Source organism: Brachyhypopomus gauderio, chromosome 15 (assembly GCF_052324685.1).
Source record: "Brachyhypopomus gauderio isolate BG-103 chromosome 15, BGAUD_0.2, whole genome shotgun sequence".
NCBI lineage: Eukaryota > Metazoa > Chordata > Actinopteri > Gymnotiformes > Hypopomidae > Brachyhypopomus > Brachyhypopomus gauderio.
Genome location: NC_135225.1, coordinates 1,280,882 through 1,299,857, shown reverse-complemented (window position 1 = coordinate 1,299,857; position 18,976 = coordinate 1,280,882). Strand labels below are relative to the sequence as shown.

The 18,976-nt window shown below is 48.9% G+C and overlaps 1 protein-coding gene across 5 annotated transcripts; it reads left to right on the top strand.

The window, feature by feature from the left end:
* The first annotated feature begins 179 nt into the window (after window positions 1-179).
* On the top strand, window positions 180-18,332 carry sdccag8 (SHH signaling and ciliogenesis regulator sdccag8). Of its 5 annotated transcripts, none has more exons than XM_076975450.1 (15): window positions 180-342; window positions 450-520; window positions 1,285-1,422; window positions 2,040-2,125; window positions 4,270-4,386; window positions 5,682-5,807; window positions 5,950-6,054; window positions 6,341-6,408; window positions 6,506-6,688; window positions 7,519-7,657; window positions 8,256-8,408; window positions 8,811-8,945; window positions 9,366-9,482; window positions 10,294-10,436; window positions 18,092-18,332. In XM_076975450.1, the coding sequence occupies exons 2-15, from the start codon at window positions 460-462 to the stop codon at window positions 18,114-18,116; spliced, it is 1,596 nt and encodes a 531-aa protein (XP_076831565.1). In that variant the 5' UTR covers window positions 180-342; window positions 450-459; the 3' UTR covers window positions 18,117-18,332. The 5 variants fall into 5 exon arrangements, with proteins under 5 accessions (XP_076831565.1, XP_076831562.1, XP_076831564.1 ...); XM_076975447.1 differs by having other exon boundaries at window positions 427-520; XM_076975449.1 differs by having other exon boundaries at window positions 427-520; window positions 4,273-4,386; window positions 18,092-18,331.
* The last annotated feature ends 644 nt before the right edge of the window (window positions 18,333-18,976 follow it).

Sequence of the window (18,976 nt, the reverse complement as noted above, 5' to 3'; positions counted from 1 at the left end):
ACGGGACAGGACAGGACAGGACAGGACAGTGTCTCTGCAGCTCCCAGGACACGTCTTCTAATATATTACACACTGCAGTGTTGTGTCACTGAAGGCTTTATGTTTACACATTTACAAAAACAAACAAAATCATAATAATTTTACATGTAGTTTTAACCCCGCCCCCACTTAAATTAATTAGCATAAATTAGCATACTCGCATTTTGCAATATGTCGTTTTTATTCCGCCCTTCACCATTTTGAGCTCGAAGTCTAAGTAGGACTACAGTTCCCAGTGTCCTCCGCGGCGTTTGCGGAAGTACGACCTTCGATTCAACCGTTGTCGTCCAAGCTCTACTGCAGGTAAGAGTTCAGCAACGCGTTTGAGCACCTTCTGACTAATATTATCATGTTGTGAGCGGTGGCGAAGCTGCTAAAACAGGTTAGGTTTTATTTATGCTTGTGTTCAGTCAGACAAACATGAAGCCGGCGCTGGACGAGGACGAGGAGGAGTTAGGAGACTATCAGAAGAAGCTGAGAGGTGATGCCAGACACCTCCACACCTCCAGACCACCTGCACCTCCTACCAACACATGATGTGCAGTTATTGTTCTCCACACAGTCTGGCAGTTTTGGGCAAACACACAACCTGCTGATAGCCAGCCTGCGTTTGTCCAGCATAGTCATCAAGTGAACATACTTTTCGAGGTGCACTTAAAATGCTTTTAAAATGCACAGGTGCCCTCGTTTGAGAACATATCAGGTAGTAACATGGCTTAGTATTTATTGTCCTATAGTCCCAGTGAAACCACAAATGATAAAGTCTAAAAACAAGACACAAAAATAACAGAACTGACCAACTCTGCATGAAGAACCTCCTCTAAAACAGCCCTAACTCAAGAGAGAGGAGATCATTTGCCTTTATGCAGGTTTGATATTCATTTGACATTTTAAAGTGTGCAGTGTCGCACAGTATTGGATCCAATCTGTTAGAAGGCTGCAGTGACGCTCTAGAGAAGCACAATGCAACTGTGCACTGGCCTGACCAATAGCAGATGTGACCGTTGCCACGAACTAATAAGAGAACATTAAACAATAATAAGGTTTTGCCATTAGACTTTCTAAAATATCCTATTGAATATTCTAATTGCAGTGTATCACAATTTAATATTAGCAACAAGACAAGATGTTGCAGGGCCATTTACGTTTTACTCAGCGAACCCTCCATGTGATGCCTGTTTATTTCTTATTGTACAAAAGCCACTGAGCTGATGTTTGCTTTGTGATTGGATGCCACTGCTCCAGAAAGAGCCAATCGCAGCATTCAGCAGCTGAGCACCATGTTGGTGAACCAGAGCTCAGGAGCTGAGACCCTGGAGCAGGAGGGGGGCCCACACAGCCAGCCAGAAGTACCGTGGCAGCACATACAACAGAGTGAAGCAGGTCAATCTCCACGTGCACGCTGCTCACACCCACGTGCACGTTCCTCACACCCACGTGCACCCTGCTCACACCCACGTGCACCCTGCTCACACCCACGTGCATCCTACTCACACCCACGTGCACCCTGCTCACACCCACTTGCACCCTGCTCACACCCACGTGCACCCTGCTCACACCCACGTGCATCCTACTCACACCCACGTGCACCCTGCTCACACCCACGTGCACCCTGCTCACACCCACGTGCACCCTGCTCACACCCACGTGCACCCTGCTCACACCCACGTGCATCCTACTCACACCCACGTGCACGCTGCTCACACTCACGTGCACGCTGCTCACACCCACGTGCACGCTGCTCACACCCACGTGCACGTTCCTCACACCCACGTGCATCCTACTCACACCCACGTGCACGCTGCTCACACCCACGTGCACGCTGCTCACACTCACGTGCACGCTGCTCACACTCACGTGCACGCTGCTCACACTCACGTGCACGCTGCTCACACTCACGTGCACGCTGCTCACACCCACGTGCAAGCTGCTCACACTGTCCTTACTACACATCCGTCTTGGAGGGGCCAACAGTTGTTTTCTGTGAATTTACGTTGCAGTCGGTCAGCTGCGTTCGCTGCTTAAACAGCCGAGAGACGTCCATGTTCAGACTCTGTCCCCCTCAAAGAGGACGTCTGCTCCAAAGGTAGGAATTAGTTCTTAAACTAACAGCTATCTGAATGTTTTCTTTATTGGGTTTTGTGGGTTATGAGAGTGCTGTTCTGGAAACAGACCTTTGTTATATTGGTTCTGATGCAGCAATGCTAATTACTCAGTAGTATAATTTACTACCACTATATATTATTGCAGAAGGAACTTTATGGGGACACTGGATGTGATACTATCTGTTACTGTGGTACTATGAACTTTATGGGGACACTGGATGTGATACTATCTGTTACTGTGGTACTATGAACTTTATGGGGACAGTGGATGTGATACTATCGGTTACTGTGGTACTATGAACTTTATGGGGACAGTGGATGTGATACTATCTGTTACTGTGGTACTATGAACTTTATGGGGACAGTGGATGTGATACTATCTGTTACTGTGGTACTATGAACTTTATGGGGACACTGGATGTGATACTATCTGTTACTGTGGTACTATGAACTTTATGGGGACAGTGGATGTGATACTATCTGTTACTATGGTACTATGAACTTTATGGGGACACTGGATTTGATACTATCGGTTACTGTGGTACTATGAACTTTATGGGGACAGTGGATGTGATACTATCTGTTACTGTGGTACTATGAACTTTATGGGGACAGTGGATGTGATACTATCGGTTACTGTGGTACTATGAACTTTATGGGGACAGTGGATGTGATACTATCTGTTACTGTGGTACTATGAACTTTATGGGGACAGTGGATGTGATACTATCTGTTACTGTTCTTGCTTTTGTACTGGAGGTAAAACAAGTGGGTGTTCTGGTGTTTGACAGTGTACCATTAATACCATTAATACCAGTGTCACACAATGATACTCATTTTTAGTTTTAGTTGTTTATTCCTAGATAGACATTGAACTTGCAGTGATGAGTTACACAGACACAGAGGTATTCTGCTTTGTCCAGGATGTCAGTGAATACAGTGTGAGTTACAGTTCTGTCCTGTACCGCACACTAATGTTGTAGTCATGGGCGTGGTAGTGGGGGGAAAAGTGGACCTGACTACCCAGGGCCCGAGTAGGGAGAGGGGCCCATTTTGCTCATGTGCCTCGTTTACTGGCATTTATAGGGGCCCAATGACATTGAGAGTGTACAGGGCCCAGAATTTGCTGCAACGATCCTGGTTGTAGTGCACATTTATAATAATAATAATAAGTAGGATTTAGAAATTGTTCACCATATATTCAGAGAACATTCAAGTAAATTCAAGTAAAAACCTTTTTTTCTTCCATCATTGAATGCTGTCAGTATACAGTATTAAAAACTGAAAATAAAAACACCCTATTTTTAATAACCCTAAATTGAAACATACTCTGCATGCAGAATTTGTAGGGTTCAGATTTTCATTTGACTACCATCTAAAGTTCCCCTGTATGTAAATGATAGTTATTGCTGTTGCTGTCAAATAACATTTCTACAGACATTTATTCAGATTTGTGCTATTGCACCAAAAATGAATTCAGTGGACGTTACTTTTTTTAAGATAATCTGTGGATTTTATTTTGGGCTAAAATGACTACACACTTTATTTAACTTTTAACTTTATTTATCATAGACTAATAGATTCTAATTGATTCTAAGATTCAACATTGACTTTCATCAGATCAGTGCTTCATGGTTGGTGGGTTTGTATACCTGTAACATTGTTCTTAATTTTTTAGTATAAATTCAGGTCATTGTAGTGCAGAGCTATTGAACTATATTTTTCTGCGGGCCAGATTTGGCAGAGAGCTCTGACCTGTGGGCCAGACAATTTTCAGACTTATACCAATACTGTCATAGTGGATGTAAAATTGAAGCGAACGTAAATTGTTGATGGGGGGGCGAACGTAATTTGTTGGGCCGCCAGTTGAATAGCCCTGTTGTAGTGGATCAGTGTCTCCGTAACTGCAGTTGGGATTACAGTGATTCAGTACATTATGGCCTTTATCACATAGTAGCCGAAAACTGGAACTTGTATACTTTTTTTCCTATCAAGGCAACATACCACAATACAAGACATAAGTCTTACAAGTCTTTCAGTTTTTGCTTAATCCTCAAGCATAACTACTGTGTAATACACTTTCTCTAATGCCCTCATGCCCTAATGCCCTCATGCCCTCGTCCAGCAGAGACACACAGATGAGGACAGCAGCAGTGTGTCTGCGGTCCAGGACCTGGTTCCTATCATTCACAACCAGTCAGAGTACATCCAACATCTGGAAGCTGAGGTCAAATTCTGTAAGGTCAGTCTTCTTAATCAATGTGAGTCTTTGTTGTTGCTTTGCTTTGTTGTTCTATTTGAAGTGGTATTGTTGAAGTTTTTGTGTGAGTAATGTCAGTTGTCAGTATATCTGACTAACTAAGCCAGGATTCGAACAGAAAAATCCCCTTCTTACCGATAATGCAGTGTTACCATGTGTTTGTAACGCAGTGTTACCATGTGTTTGTAACGCAGTGTTACCATGCTTTTGTAATGCAGTGTTACCACGCTTTTGTAACGCAGTGTTACCATGCTTTTGTAACGCAGTGTTACCACGCTTTTGTAATGCAGTGTTACCACGCTTTTGTAATGCAGTGTTACCACGCTTTTGTAACGCAGTGTTACCATGCTTTTGTAACGCAGTGTTACCATGCTTTTGTAACGCAGTGTTACCATGCTTTTGTAACGCAGTGTTACCATGCTTTTGTAACGCAGTGTTACCACGCTTTTGTAATGCAGTGTTACCATGCTTTTGTAATGCAGTGTTACCATGCTTTTGTAATGCAGTGTTACCATGCTTTTGTAACGCAGTGTTACCACGCTTTTGTAATGCAGTGTTACCACGCTTTTGTAATGCAGTGTTACCATGCTTTTGTAACGCAGTGTTACCATGCTTTTGTAACGCAGTGTTACCATGCTTTTGTAACGCAGTGTTACCATGCTTTTGTAACGCAGTGTTACCACGCTTTTGTAACGCAGTGTTACCACGCTTTTGTAACGCAGTGTTACCACGCTTTTGTAACGCAGTGTTACCACGCTTTTGTAACGCAGTGTTACCACGTGTTTGTAACGCAGTGTTACCATGCTTTTGTAACGCAGTGTTACCACGCTTTTGTAACGCAGTGTTACCACGTGTTTGTAACGCAGTGTTACCATGCTTTTGTAACGCAGTGTTACCACGCTTTTGTAACGCAGTGTTACCATGTGTTTGTAACGCAGTGTTACCATGCTTTTGTAACGCAGTGTTACCACGCTTTTGTAATGCAGTGTTACCATGTGTTTGTAACGCAGTGTTACCATGTGTTTGTAACGCAGTGTTACCATGTGTTTGTAACGCAGTGTTACCATGCTTTTGTAACGCAGTGTTACCATGTGTTTGTAATGCAGTGTTACCATGCTTTTGTAACGCAGTGTTACCACGCTTTTGTAACGCAGTGTTACCACGCTTTTGTTACGCAGTGTTACCATGCTTTTGTAACGCAGTGTTACCACGCTTTTGTAACGCAGTGTTACCACGCTTTTGTAACGCAGTTTGCTTGTTTATTTTTTTCTCCACAGGAAGAACTTCTTGTGATGAAACAACGAGTCACAGTGGTGGTTGTGGAGAATGAGAAACTTCACGAAGAGCTTAAGGCAAAGATGGTGGAAGACACGCTGAAGGAATACACCCTGGTGGACAGCACGGTATTTAGTACTTTGTTGTGTTAGTGAGAGAAACTGTGTATTAAAGCACACAGTACACCTTAACAGTAACATAGTGATATATACATACTAATAATACATACTGGGCTTAGTTGAGTTTGGTTTTCCATATGACCACTTTCAGGTTAATGGAGAAACCACAATAGATAAAGTTACCTCAACTCCCACACCGAAACCAAGACAGACTTTCATTCACCAAAAAGAGGACAACAAATGGAAAAAAGAGCTGGTATCTGTCTCTGTATCTGACTCTGTATCTGTCTCTGTATCTGTCTCTGTCTCTGTATCTGACTCTGTCTCTGTACCTGTCTCTGTATCTGTATCTGTCTCTGTCTGTTTAGTGTTTTCTTTAATGTTGTTCTGTTTTATGTGAACTGCACCACAGTGCACTGACAGTTAAGATGATAACCGTGTTTTGGGGCAACTCAGCTTACTCGTTCAGATTCCTGTTTTTCTAAGATTTGTTCAGTTTTCTCATGTTTTTCATTTGTCTAACACTCGTGTCATAACCACTGCAGGAGCAGCTGAAGTGTGTGTACCACGCGCAGACCGAGACTCTGGAAACACAGGTGCTCTCACTGAAGTGAGTGGGTCATCGCTCGGACTGACCTTGACTCTTATCATGAACAATAGATCATGTGTGTGTGTGTGTGTGTGTGTGTGTGTGTGTGTGTGTATAGGAAGGACCTGTTGAACTATCAGAACGAGTGTGAGGGTCTGAAAGAGCGTCTGAGGCGTCAGGAGATGCGGTGTGCGTTGGACCAGCGTGTTGGGGGGTTGTGTCTGAAGTGTGCCCAACACGAGGCTGTGATATCCCCAACACACGCCAGTGCTCACGTGCAGGCCATCGAGAGGCTCACCAAGTGCGTGGGTGGAGCCATCCTTGCTATTTAAGGCGGGCCGTGATGTCATACGTACATTATACACATGTACTGGATTTCGTACATACGTAGTACAGACTTTGTCAAAGTATATGTAGTGGGGATGAAGTGAAATCATATGTATGTGCTTGAAACACTTGACAGGTTTGTGTTCACATGTTTCATTAATGATTGCCTTGAAGCCATGGATGACCCTGGAAGGTTGCTACGGCGACGTGTCTCCTTGATTATGAGAGAGTCCTGGTCCTTAGATCAGTTATTTGTCCTTATACATGACTGAAGGGGGATCAAGTATTGATTTGATATTGATTACTGAGCTAATCAACTGATCTGTAGATAATGTTCTAGAGCAGTCTGTCCTTTGAGATATCAGAACACAAGGTCAAACCAGAGAATATTCTCACTGTCTGAGGACAAACTGCATTTAAACAGGGAAGCTTTGTGATTTGTAAAAAGAAGCTGTTTATTTCAAAATGACAAATATGTGGACAGAGATAATAAATGAAAGGTTTATTTTTCCCCCAATGTGTGTGTGTGTGTGTGTGCCTGTGTGTGTTTGTGTGCATTTGTGTGTGTGCGCGCGTATGTGTGTGTGTGTGTGTGTATATGTGTGTATATGTATGTGTGTGTGTGTGTGTGTGTGTGTGTGCGTATGTGTGTGTATGTGTGCATATGTGTGTGTGTGTGTGTGTGTGTGTGTATGTGTGCATATGTATGTGTGTATGTGCGGTGTGTGTGTGTGTGTGTGTGTGTACATGTGTGGTATGTGTGTGTGTGTGTGTGTGTATATGTGTGTGTGTGTGTGTGTGTAGAGAGCGTGATGAGTTCATGACGCTGCTGTGCTCCATGAGGGCAGCTCAGAGTGAGGCCCAGCAGAGGGAGTGGACGTCCTACCAGCAGGTGAAGCAGGCGGTGGAGATGGCGGAGGAGGCCAATCTGGAGAAGACCAAGGCAAGAGACCTCGCGTTTCTCCAGAGGTCCAGAGATCTGGTGCAGTCTGACCTCTCACAGAGGGAACCCACACACCTCAGAACAGCAGAGAACGCTGCTTTGCGTCTGTATTGGAAGAACGCCTGTCTGGCATTCTGTTTTCTGATGGGCAGGAAAAAATAGTTTGTGAAGTCTTTCAGGGCTCAAACATCGTGTTTGATTCCAGTGAAAGTTCCTTCCTCCACAATAATTGTTTTTACAGCTAACGGGCTGCTGACTTAAGCCAACATGCAGTTTCTATTTTTGCGCAATGCCAAAAATATTTGCTAATACAGACACATGGAGGGTGGGTTCCCTTCTGAGTCTCGGTCCTCCCAAGGTTTCTTCCTAATCCTCCGGGGGAGGTTCTCCTCGCCACTGTCAACCCTGGTTGGCTCATTAGGGACCTGGACTCATGGGTTTATAAAGCTGCTTGGTGACAACGCGTGTTGTAAAAAGAGCTATATAAATAAACCTGACGTAGATGCGTGTGGGTTACTGTGTGCATTAAATACCTGTGCTTAATGTCTTCTAGAAGAAGCGTGAAACACTTCTGTGTCTGTACTGTGTCCTTCCCAAGGCATTAGTACAGTGTGAGCACATCCATGCTGAGCTGACCAGGCAGAGGGAGAGACTGGGGAAGGAACTGGCCTCCGAGGAGGAGAAGATCTCTCACGCCAGGGAGACCGCACGTGCTGAAACCAAGAGAGAGAGGGAGGAGCTTGCTCAGGCGGTCTGTCTTTTCAATCAATATGAATTACATTGGGAAACACTCACTTTGTGTCTTTATCTTGCTTGCCATGCAAAATGTAAGTTTTGCTGCCCTCTAGTGGCTGATGGATGATAGTACACATTAGCACTAAGAGTGATGCGTATAAGTGTCAATCTCAGTACTGGTATCTTCATTTACATCATACTGTAATTTTCCTGCTAATTATTGATTTCTATTGGGTTTTGCTAAAGTTATTTCACACCCAGTGCTTTGACAGATGCAGAGGAACATATTTTAGAGCTAAAAATGCAAAAGCATTTGTATTTTACCCCATACGAGTCCCATCAGATCACTTTCCCAGTTTAGTACAGACGGCCCTGCCCAGGGTTGCAAGTGTGAAGGCCGTGTGCTGCTGCTGTGTAGGTGAGCTCTCTGACCCGGAGGGTGGCGGAGTTAGAAGGTCTCCTGGAGAGAGGGGAACGCGACAAGAACTCCCTCAGCACGCAGCTGGAGGAGACCTTCAGGAAGCTCACCTCTCAGGAGACCGAGAGCAGCAAGGTAGACCTCACCGTCCTGCTGGCCGGGGCCGACCCGCCACACGCTTCCGGTCCTGCCCTGTGTGTCGGGCTCTACGCCGAGATAGAACGACCCAACAACTTTTGGATATCATGTGATAATTTGTTATTTGTGGTTGTACTTCTACTGGTAGAAGCGACTTTTGAAATAGTCATTAGTGAGCACTAGGTGGCAGTAGAGCTATAGGAATAGTAGGGTTGGGTTTCTGGCCCTGTCGGGCTCTGCAGCGCTGATGGAGGCTCTTATTTGAGATTTGAACTTGCTGTGTTGATTTTTACGTTGGAGGGCTGACAACCTGGATGCAAAAAAAACGAACGTGCTGTAATTGTGACGGTGCCGTTATATTGACATGTATTGTGGTGTGTGTGTGTGTGTGTGTGTGTGTGTGTGTGTGTGTGATAGGTGTGCGCAGAGCTACGGTACCAGTTGAGCCAGGCCCAGCTCACCAGAGAGGAGGCAGAGCGTGAAGCGCGGGACAACAGCGCCAGACTGGGCCGGCGGATCCAGCTAGCAGAGCAGGTAGGAGGGGCAGGAGGGCAGGAGGAGCAGGAGGGGCAGGAGGGGCAGGAGGGCAGGAGGGCAGGAGGAGCAGGAGGGCAGGAGGAGCAGGAGGGCAGGAGGGGCAGGAGGGGCAGGAGGGGCAGGAGGGCAGGAGGGCAGGAGGGCAGGAGGAGCAGGAGGGCAGGAGGAGCAGGAGGGGCAGGAGGAGCAGGAGGGGCAGGAGGGGCAGGAGGGGCAGGAGGGCAGGAGGGCAGGAGGAGCAGGAGGGGCAGGAGGGGCAGGAGGGGCAGGAGGGGCAGGAGGGCAGGAGGGCAGGAGGAGCAGGAGGGCAGGAGGAGCAGGAGGGGCAGGAGGAGCAGGAGGGGCAGGAGGAGCAGGAGGGGCAGGAGGGGCAGGAGGGGCAGGAGGGGCAGGAGGAGCAGGAGGGGCAGGAGGAGCAGGAGGGCAGGAGGAGCAGGAGGAGCAGGAGGGCAGGAGGGCAGGAGGAGCAGGAGGGCAGGAGGAGCAGGGGGGGCAGGAGGAGCAGGAGGGGCAGGAGGGGCAGGAGAGCTCAGTACTGACTGCTGTTTAATTATCATACATTCTGAAGGGTGTGTGTTATAAATTAGTTTGTACAGTTAGGAAACACTTCACGCACGAAATGGTGACGATGAAGACGTACAGTTTTGTCCTCACAGGAAAAATGGACAGAAAAATATGACCAAAAAAGCATGTAAAGAGAGGGGGAATATTATGAAGACAGGTGTAGAATTACAACCACGTTTCCCCCAGCGTGCTGGTGCCCAGTCTGTGTGTCTCTCCTCTCCTCTCCCGCCCTCTCTGGGTTCAGGAAGTGCAGAAGCTGAGGGCGGAGCTCGCCGGCAGCCGGCAGCGCTTGGAGGAGGCCCAGAGGGCGGAGGGCCGAGCCCGGGCGGAGGCAGTGGGCCTGGCTGAGGGTCTGAGCCGCGCCCAACGCCAACTGCACCTCACCAGGTAGTCCCCTTAATCCTATTACATGCCACAACACTGCGCCCGGGCGCTGGGGTTCGCACGGTGCCAGCGTCCCCGCGGGGGGGCGGACGCTCTTTATTAAAACACCGCCAGCCACCGGCTGCCACCACCACGGTCCGCCGTGCGACGGGGGGGCACCGGGCCGGAGGAGGGGGCGCACGCGGTCTGTGTATAACGTCAGCGGGGCACACGCGTGGGCTGGATAAGGGGGCGCACGCTGTCTCTGTATAACGTCAGCAGGCCACGTGCCACACCGGGGCACACGCGTGAGCTGGGCTGTGCCAGGCCCACTGTTTAACTTGAGGGAGATGTTTGGCACGTCGATTCTGATGCTGCCTTAGATTTCACAGAATCCCCATAATTCTGTGAGGGGTTGGGGGGGATTTGTGCAAAGTGTGTTGAGAACGGTCGTGTTTGGAAGGGGATTGTTTATTAATAACCAGTGTTGAGTAGAGAAAGCACGCTCGGTATATTCAGGCTTTAGTCCAGCTGATATGACCAGCGTTTCGGAGGAAGCATCATGGCACCTGTAAGGTCTGAAGCTAATCAACAACGTGTACGTTCACTACGGTGCGTGTTGAGCGCACGCGGGATCGTGGTCTGTATTAGTCTTGTCTTTTAGCGGTTCACAGAAAAACAACCCGTCTGTGGGCTGACGCACCTCAACCCATGACTAGAAATCTTACTGGCTTGGTTTCTATGGAAATCAAATCACAACATGACGTGGTGTTATTTCACATAACGTAGCTTTTGTGTTTTGTATAATCTCTTCCGCGTGAAATCAAGTGTACACGCGTGTAGATGTGATTGTCCGTGACTAAACAAGCCTCTCCGGTTCCTTCTGCCGTGGTCCCGCTGTCCCTCAAGGTCACCTCGTATTCTGGGCTTTTGTAAAGACCGTAGACAGATGACACTGGGCTTTGTGGCATTCGTATACCGCGGCTTAACGAGAAGCTGTCTGTGGCGGTGTGGACCGGGCCACAGAGCAGACGTGTGGGCATCGCTGTGCCTCTGTGTGGCTACAGCTGGCGTGTTGAGCAGCTCGGTCCTGCGATGAAGACGCGTGGAGCTGCTTCTGTATCGTTTGTCCTCCCACGGCCTGTCAGTGCAAACTGTCCTGTTTCTGTTTGGAGAAACGTGCAGTAGTCAGTTCTCACATGAAACCAGGAACTGCTCTGTGTGTGTTTATTGGACATAAATACTATATTGTGATACATATTGCAGTTATGATATACCTTGGAATAGCCATGCCGCTGAACCGTTGTTATGACTTAATATGATATTGCCTGTACTGTTTTGACCAAAATTATTGATGTTTGTTTGATATTATGATTCATCAACACCCACAGAAATGTATAGGGCTCTAACTACATATTGCATCCTTCTGCCATATTCTTCTGCTGTAACGACGAACGTATGATTGAGTGGCGGGCTTTACGTGGTGGACGGAGCAGCCGCTCGTAACCACACACAACCTCACACGGCCCCTCGTAACCTCACACAACCTCACATGGCCCCTCGTAACCTCACACAACCTCACACAATCTCACGCAACCTCACACGGCCCCTCGTAACCTCACACAACCTCACACAATCTCACGCAACCTCACACAATCTCACACAACCTCACACAACCTCACATAATCTCACACAACCTCACACAATCTCACGCAACCTCACACAACCTGACACGGCCCCTCGTAACCTCACACAACCTCACACAATCTCACACAATCTCACGCAACCTCACACAACCTCACACGGCCCCTCGTAACCTCACACAATCTCACACAACCTCACACAATCTCACGCAACCTCACACGGCCCCTCGTAACCTCACATAACCTTACACGGCCCCTCGTAACCTCACACAACCTCACACAACCTCACACGGCCCCTCGTAACCTCACACAATCTCACGCAACTTCACGCAATATTACACAATCTCACGCAACCTCACACGGCCCCTCGCAACCTCACACAACCTCACACAATCTCACACAACATCACACGGCCCCTCGTAACCTCACATGGCCCCTCGTAACCTCACACAACCTCACACAATCTCACACAACCTCACACGGCCCCTTGTAACCTCACACAATCTCACGCAACTTCACACAATCTCACGCAATATTACACAATCTCACGCAACCTCACACGGCCCCTCGCAACCTCACACAACCTCACACAACATCACATGGCCCCTCGTAACCTCACACGGCCCCTCGTAACCTCACACAACCACACACAATCTCTCGTAACCTCACACGGCCTCACTCAACTGATCAGATCCTCTGTGAGTGTGTTGCCACTCACAGCGGAGTCATAGGCTAACGTGAGCAGACGAGGGGCAGAGGCTCAGAGTGGGGTTGAGGGGGTCGAAGGTCACGGGGTCGGCAGACCATGGCTCTTCCTCCCACTCTCAGAACCCTTACGACCGGTGGCACGGCGCGGAAGAAAAGCCACACATGCGCGTGTCTCCGGCCCGCTCCGACCCAGCGCGGTTCCACACCCAACACCTGGGCCCCCCTCCAGGAGGCAGGAGCGGTTCTGGATGGCGTGCTGGACCCCTCCCTCTGGAGGTAGCTAGCGTGCTTCCTGTAGCAGAGCTGCACAGCTGTAGAGGAGGAACAACATCTGCTCGACAGAGAGAGGAGGCCGAGGATTATGGCACGGTCATATATTGTTTATGAAGCATCATGAAACACCATGCTGTTCAGGAAACATTAGTGAATAATTTGGCCCATTTGTTTACATTTGGTAAAGTCGGGGTGTTCTTGAAGACTAAACACTTCACCTGTACCCGCTTGCATTATTTATATCGATTGATGGCCACATGTGCTACATCATAAGGGCGTTATCAGTCCTGAGGGAAGCTCCTTTAGTCTTTACCAGTACACTTACCCTTCGTCAGTAAAATATTTGTGTTGTATAGGAGAAAAATCATAGAATGTGTATTTGGATTCATGTTATGCAAATACACACGTTCAGTTCTTTAGCTTGTTCTGGGTAATCCCCATGACGGTTCAAGTTAGCGTCTCGCGTGTTACGTCTGCTTTGATTTATTTGGATTATATTTTGATTATCTTTTTTAAGTGCCATTACTTCAGTAGATGGGAATTGTAATAAAACATTTCTGTGAAATATGTGATTACACGTGATAAATGACTAAAAGTTCCCTCGTGTTTGTGTTTGTGTTCCCGTGGCGACGTGTTGAGTGTGTTCAGCGTGCATTATTAATGTGAGCCGAGCTGCGGTGTGTTAGCGTGGCGGGAAGCTGTCGTAGATCTGAGCTCTGTCCTCTAAACACTCCGTCCTCCCTCACGCTCGCTTGACTAAATGGCCCGCTGAAGATCACAGAGGTTAAGCCGCTGCCCAGCCTAGATGTTGGCAACATGTGGACTTTCCCCTGCTGTACTGTGTGTGTGTGTGTGTGTGTGTGTGTGTGTGTGTGTGTGTGTGTGTGTGTGTGTGTGTGTGTGTGTGTGTGTGTGTGTGTGTGTGTATGTGCACACATGTTGTGTGTGTGTGTGCGCGTTTATGGGAGTGTTGCATGTGTGTATGTTTGCGGGTGTGTGTGTGTGTATGTGTGCGTTTGTGTGTTCATGTTTGTGTGTGTGTATGTGCGGTTGTGTGCATATGTGTGTGCGTGTGTGTGTGTATGCGTGCGTGTGTGTGTGTACACGCATGTGTATGTGTGTGTTTGCGTGCGTGTGCGTGCGTGTGTGTGTGTGCGGTTGCATGTGTGTGTGTGTGTGTGTGTGTGTGTGTGTGTGTGTGTGTGTGTGTGTGTGTGTGTGTGTGTTTGCGTGTGTGTGTGTGTGTGCTGTGTGTGTGCGGTTGCATGTGTGTGTGTGTGTGTGTGTGTGTGTGTGTGTTTGCGTGTGTGTGTGTGTGTGTGTGTGTGTGCGGTTGCATGTGTGTGTGTGTGTGTGTGTGTGTGTGTACACGCATGTGTGTGTGTGTGTGTGTATGTGTGTGTTTGCGTGTGTGTGCGTGCGTGTGTGTGTGTGCGGTTGCATGTGTGTGTGTGTGTGTGTGTGTGTGTGTGTGTGTGTGTGTGTGTGTGTGTTTGCGTGTGTGTGCGTGCGTGTGTGTGTGTGCGGTTGCATGTGTGTGTGTGTGTGTGTGTGTGTGTGTGCTGTGGTCTTGTGCTGCGGGGGCAGGTTCTCTGGGACGTCCATGGTGCACAGATGCAGCAGACATCTGTCCGTTCTCTCCCTCTTCCTTGGGGCTAAACTGTCTTTCCCAGATTGTGCTTTATTCCCCCCCCCTGATGATCAGCTATAGATCCGTGTGGGGCCGCCCACCCCTCTGCTAGCTTGGGGAGCAGTCGTGCCTTTGTGGGGACGCCTGTCTGTGTGTCCAGAGGAAGTGTCCGTGTGCAGGACGTCTGAAGCTGCCCTCTCATTCTCCACTCCCTCCATCCTCTCATTCTCCACTCTCTCCATCCTCTCATTCTCCTCTCCCTCCATCCTCATCCACATCTCCACCCATCCCATCTCCACCCAACGCTCATGAAGCACTTGCCTTTTGTTTGTTGTTGGGGGTTTTTTTCCCTCTCCCTCCCCCACAGCTCCTGCCCCCTCGTTCTCACTCTCTTTTCTTGGGCCCTGTCCCGACACCCCCCCACCCCACCCCCCTACGGCCCGTGCTGGGGGAGCCGGGCCGGGCCGGTGGCTTCAACAGCGGATCATCAGCCAGCTGTGCGGTGGGCAGGCGTGGATCTGTCCTAATCCCCCCCGCTCTGTTCTCCGCCTTCTGACGGCTTTCAGCCCAGACTTTATTCCATTTGTTTGTTTGTTTTTTGTTTGCTTATGCCTTTTTGTCACCCCCCCCCCCCCCCCACCCCATTATTACCACACCCCCCCACTCTACCAACATTGGGCAGACCCCTGTGTGTGTGTGTGTGTGTGTGTGTGTGTGTGTGTGTGTGTGTGTGTGTGTGTGTGTGTGTTGGGGGGGGGCACCAAGCAGGACGCCTGGGTTGTTTTCACTCTCACCATCTGACTCACCACCTCGACGCATTCTCCACCGTCTCCAGTTTGTGTCCCGCACGAACCGCGCTCCTTATCCCCCCCCCCCCCACTCCCCACACCCCCCCAAACAGAGGAGGGCACTAGTGGTGTGCAGCCCTTATCCAGCGTGACCGGCTTCATGGTGTGTAAAGGAGAGATTTCAGGCATAAACACGCACACGAAACAGGAGAATATTCATGACGGCTCAGCAAAATGGCAGTGTGTGTGTGTGTGTGTGTGTGTGTGTGTGTGTGTGTGTGTGTGTGTGTGTGTGTGTGTGTGTGTGTGTGTGTGTGTGTGTGTGTGTGTGTGTGTGTGTGTGTGTGTGTGTGAGATCGCCACTAACTGGTCCTGGTCTCTGAGAAGTGGAGCTACAGGTGCTGAAGGCCTGTGAGGAGTTTGCTTCATGTGTTTGTGTGAAAAGGAATTATTGTAGAAGCAGTGATCATTTGGTACCTGGTGTTAAAGCCACGTGGGGTCCGTCACAGGCTGACCTCTGACCTCGGGCTGGAGGTGCGTGAGAAGGTGAGGAAGGTTGTGGAAGCTTCCTCCTACACCTCAGCTTTGTGTATACTCTGAGCTTTGGACCAGTACGCTGGGAGCTGTGATGCTTCTCCATGTTTGTACCATTAAGCTTTGGAAAATGTATTTCATGAATTCTCTTTTAATCGAACATGTTTGCACTGTGAGATGATACGTAGCCTTAGAACTGGATGCGTTTGTGCTTTTGCACACTTCAGAGATACGCGGAGTGAGTCAAGGGTGTTGAAAGCGTTTGGATCTGAATGTGTGGAGAAGTCTAGTGCAGAACTTCTCGCAAGCTTCTGAAACACCACATTTCAACACCGGAGCCACTTGTGCTCTATTGCCAGTGTCATTGACTCGTCCTCCAAAAAAAAAAAGTCCTCAACTCGGTGCCCACAATGCATTGCGAAGGTCCCACTGCGGCGTTCAAAAGTTGCTCATCCCACCCCAGAATTCCATTAAACTTTGCACGCCTCTCTGCGTTCGCTCAGCCTCACAGGGGTGAGAAGAGCTGGGAGGGGCGGGGCTTGTGTGTGTGTGTGTGTGTGTGTGGGGGGGGGGGGGGGGGGGGGGGGGGGCGGACCACAACCCCCTAAAGGGGGCGAGAGTCGGAAAATGAATAAAAGAGTGAGCAGATGCAGCTCCACGCCAGAGGGAGGCCAGCGTCACACGTGAGGTCTGCCGCACCACCACACGTGTGCCATCCGACGGGGAGACAAAAGATTCTTCCACCCTTCCTCAAGAGTAGTAGCGGGCGGGGGGGGGGGGGGGGGGGGGGGGGGGGGGGGGGGGTGGCTGCCAGCCACGAGAAGCCGTGGTTAGCGCTCTGGGGCGAGCGTGGGCGCGGGCACTAGCAGGTAGGAGGGCGCATGGCGCGGTGTTGGGTGGCAGCCATCTTGTTGGGGGAAGCAGATGGCGGCAGTGGCTGGGAGGGGGGGGGGGCTGCTTAGCAGAACTAATCAGACAGTAACGGATGGGGCAGCTGGGACCACTGCCGGCCAGGCGGGAGTACGGCAGCGAGCCGCCCAGCGTGTGCTGTGATGTTGACAGTGGTGTGCCCGTTGGCCAGGGATGAGACCCTGCCACGTCTTCACGCCTCGCCGGCAGGGGCAGCTGCCCCACTACCCCCCCTACACCCCCCCCCACACACCCACCCCGGCACTGAGCGGGACTGGGGCTTTTGTCTTTGGGTCACACTTAACCTCTTAGAAGACCGTGCGGCAAAGACCTTTTGTTGGGCTGAGGCTGACCCGAGTCTCTGGAGCGTTTTGTGGCAGCTCTGATCTTGGCCTTGGACGACGGGCTGTGTGCTGGTAATCAAAACTGTTCCGCCCTTGAAGTTCACGTTTCATTATATATTTATAGGCCCTGCTGGAACATGATGTGACTGTAGCAACCGCACAAAACCTTAAATACCAAATGACAAAAAAGTGGACTGAGCGTGTGAAATCGAAGTGCACACTTGTTTCTCGTTATCTTAAATACTGATATTTTTCTATAGTAGCTTTTAAAAAACACCTTCATTTCCGTTTCTAAAGTTACATAGATGTATAACAAGGGTATATATGACCTCAGAACTAAATTAACTATAGCTGTCAACTCACTGACGTCATCAGGTACTAGATATAGCAAACACTGACCTCAAAACGCAACACCGAATCTGTTTTTACGCCTTAGGAAGCCCAGTGGGGACCGCACATCTCTATTGCATATGATGATAGATTTGTTCTTGAAAAAATTGTTCATCCTCAAAATTGTACAGTGTGTACAACAACATTGCACAAGCTATTCTAAAGCCAGTTCAAACAAGGGTTCACATGGAGGTCTGTTTCTGATGCGTGTTTGTGTGGGTATTTTCTTCCGTGCATTTTGCGACCGTCTTTTGCTTACTATGACTGACACTCCTGTTGTATATCAACACCCAAAAATACCCCGGAGAGCTTATCTTACATAAAAAGCCGGGAATATGAGCGGCGCGGTGTGTCCATGTGTTCGCTGGTATTCTGTTGACAGCCCGGCACAGAGCGGGTTCCACTGTTTGACTGTGTCTTATGCTTTTATGTATCGGTGGTGGTTTCTCCTCTCTCACAGATCCTGCTTGTCTGTTGGCCTGTAGGAGCAGATGCAATGCCAGAGGCTACGGCCCTCGGTTCAGCAAGACCACAACTCATTTGCCAGTCGTTTACTCCATTATTTAATGCCCCAACTAAGTTCAAGGCAATTACATGTGTGTCAGTCATTTGTGGCCATGTACTGGGAGCATGTGGTATACACAGGAGAACGTGGGGTCTGAACCTGCTTACCCACACACGCTGCAGTGTCTCCACACGCCACTTCACAGAACGCCCCGTGTTATAGTTGCTTTAGGGCAAATATGTCATCATGGCCACACTTGGATTGTGCTTGATGGTTTGTAACAGAAACGCATGTTTCTGTGTGTACTAATTATGAGATATAATAAGTATATATAGGTTTCATTTTTTTAAATTGTTGCAGCCTTGTGATATTTTGTTAAATTAAAATGTATAACACTTGTTATTGTTATTAATATATAGCTTGTATTATTAAAAGATGATACAAATGAACACAACTAAACGGGACGAGGTTTGGCCTTTCTTGCTTTTCGATGTTCAGTAAAGTTTGGAGTAGCCAGTTTAAAGCTAGCAGCCAGCGTCTGGGTCATTGGCCCAGTGTCTTAATGTGGCCTTCCTCTCCTGACCTCGTGACCTTTCCAGCAGCAACCCCCCCCCCCCCCCCCCCCCACCCCCCCCCCCGGGTGTGATAGATCGCTCTGCTGGAGCTGCTGTCTTCTCCGCACCTCTCTCCCTTTCCAGAGCTGCAGTGCTAGTGCGGAAGACGTAATAATAGATCTAGAATATGTGGAGCTGGGTGGGGGGTCAGCAGAACGGGGGGCTTTTAAACTGTGTAAACCAGACCAAGTAATGACTTTGAGTGGAGGGAGCGTGAGGTGGGAGG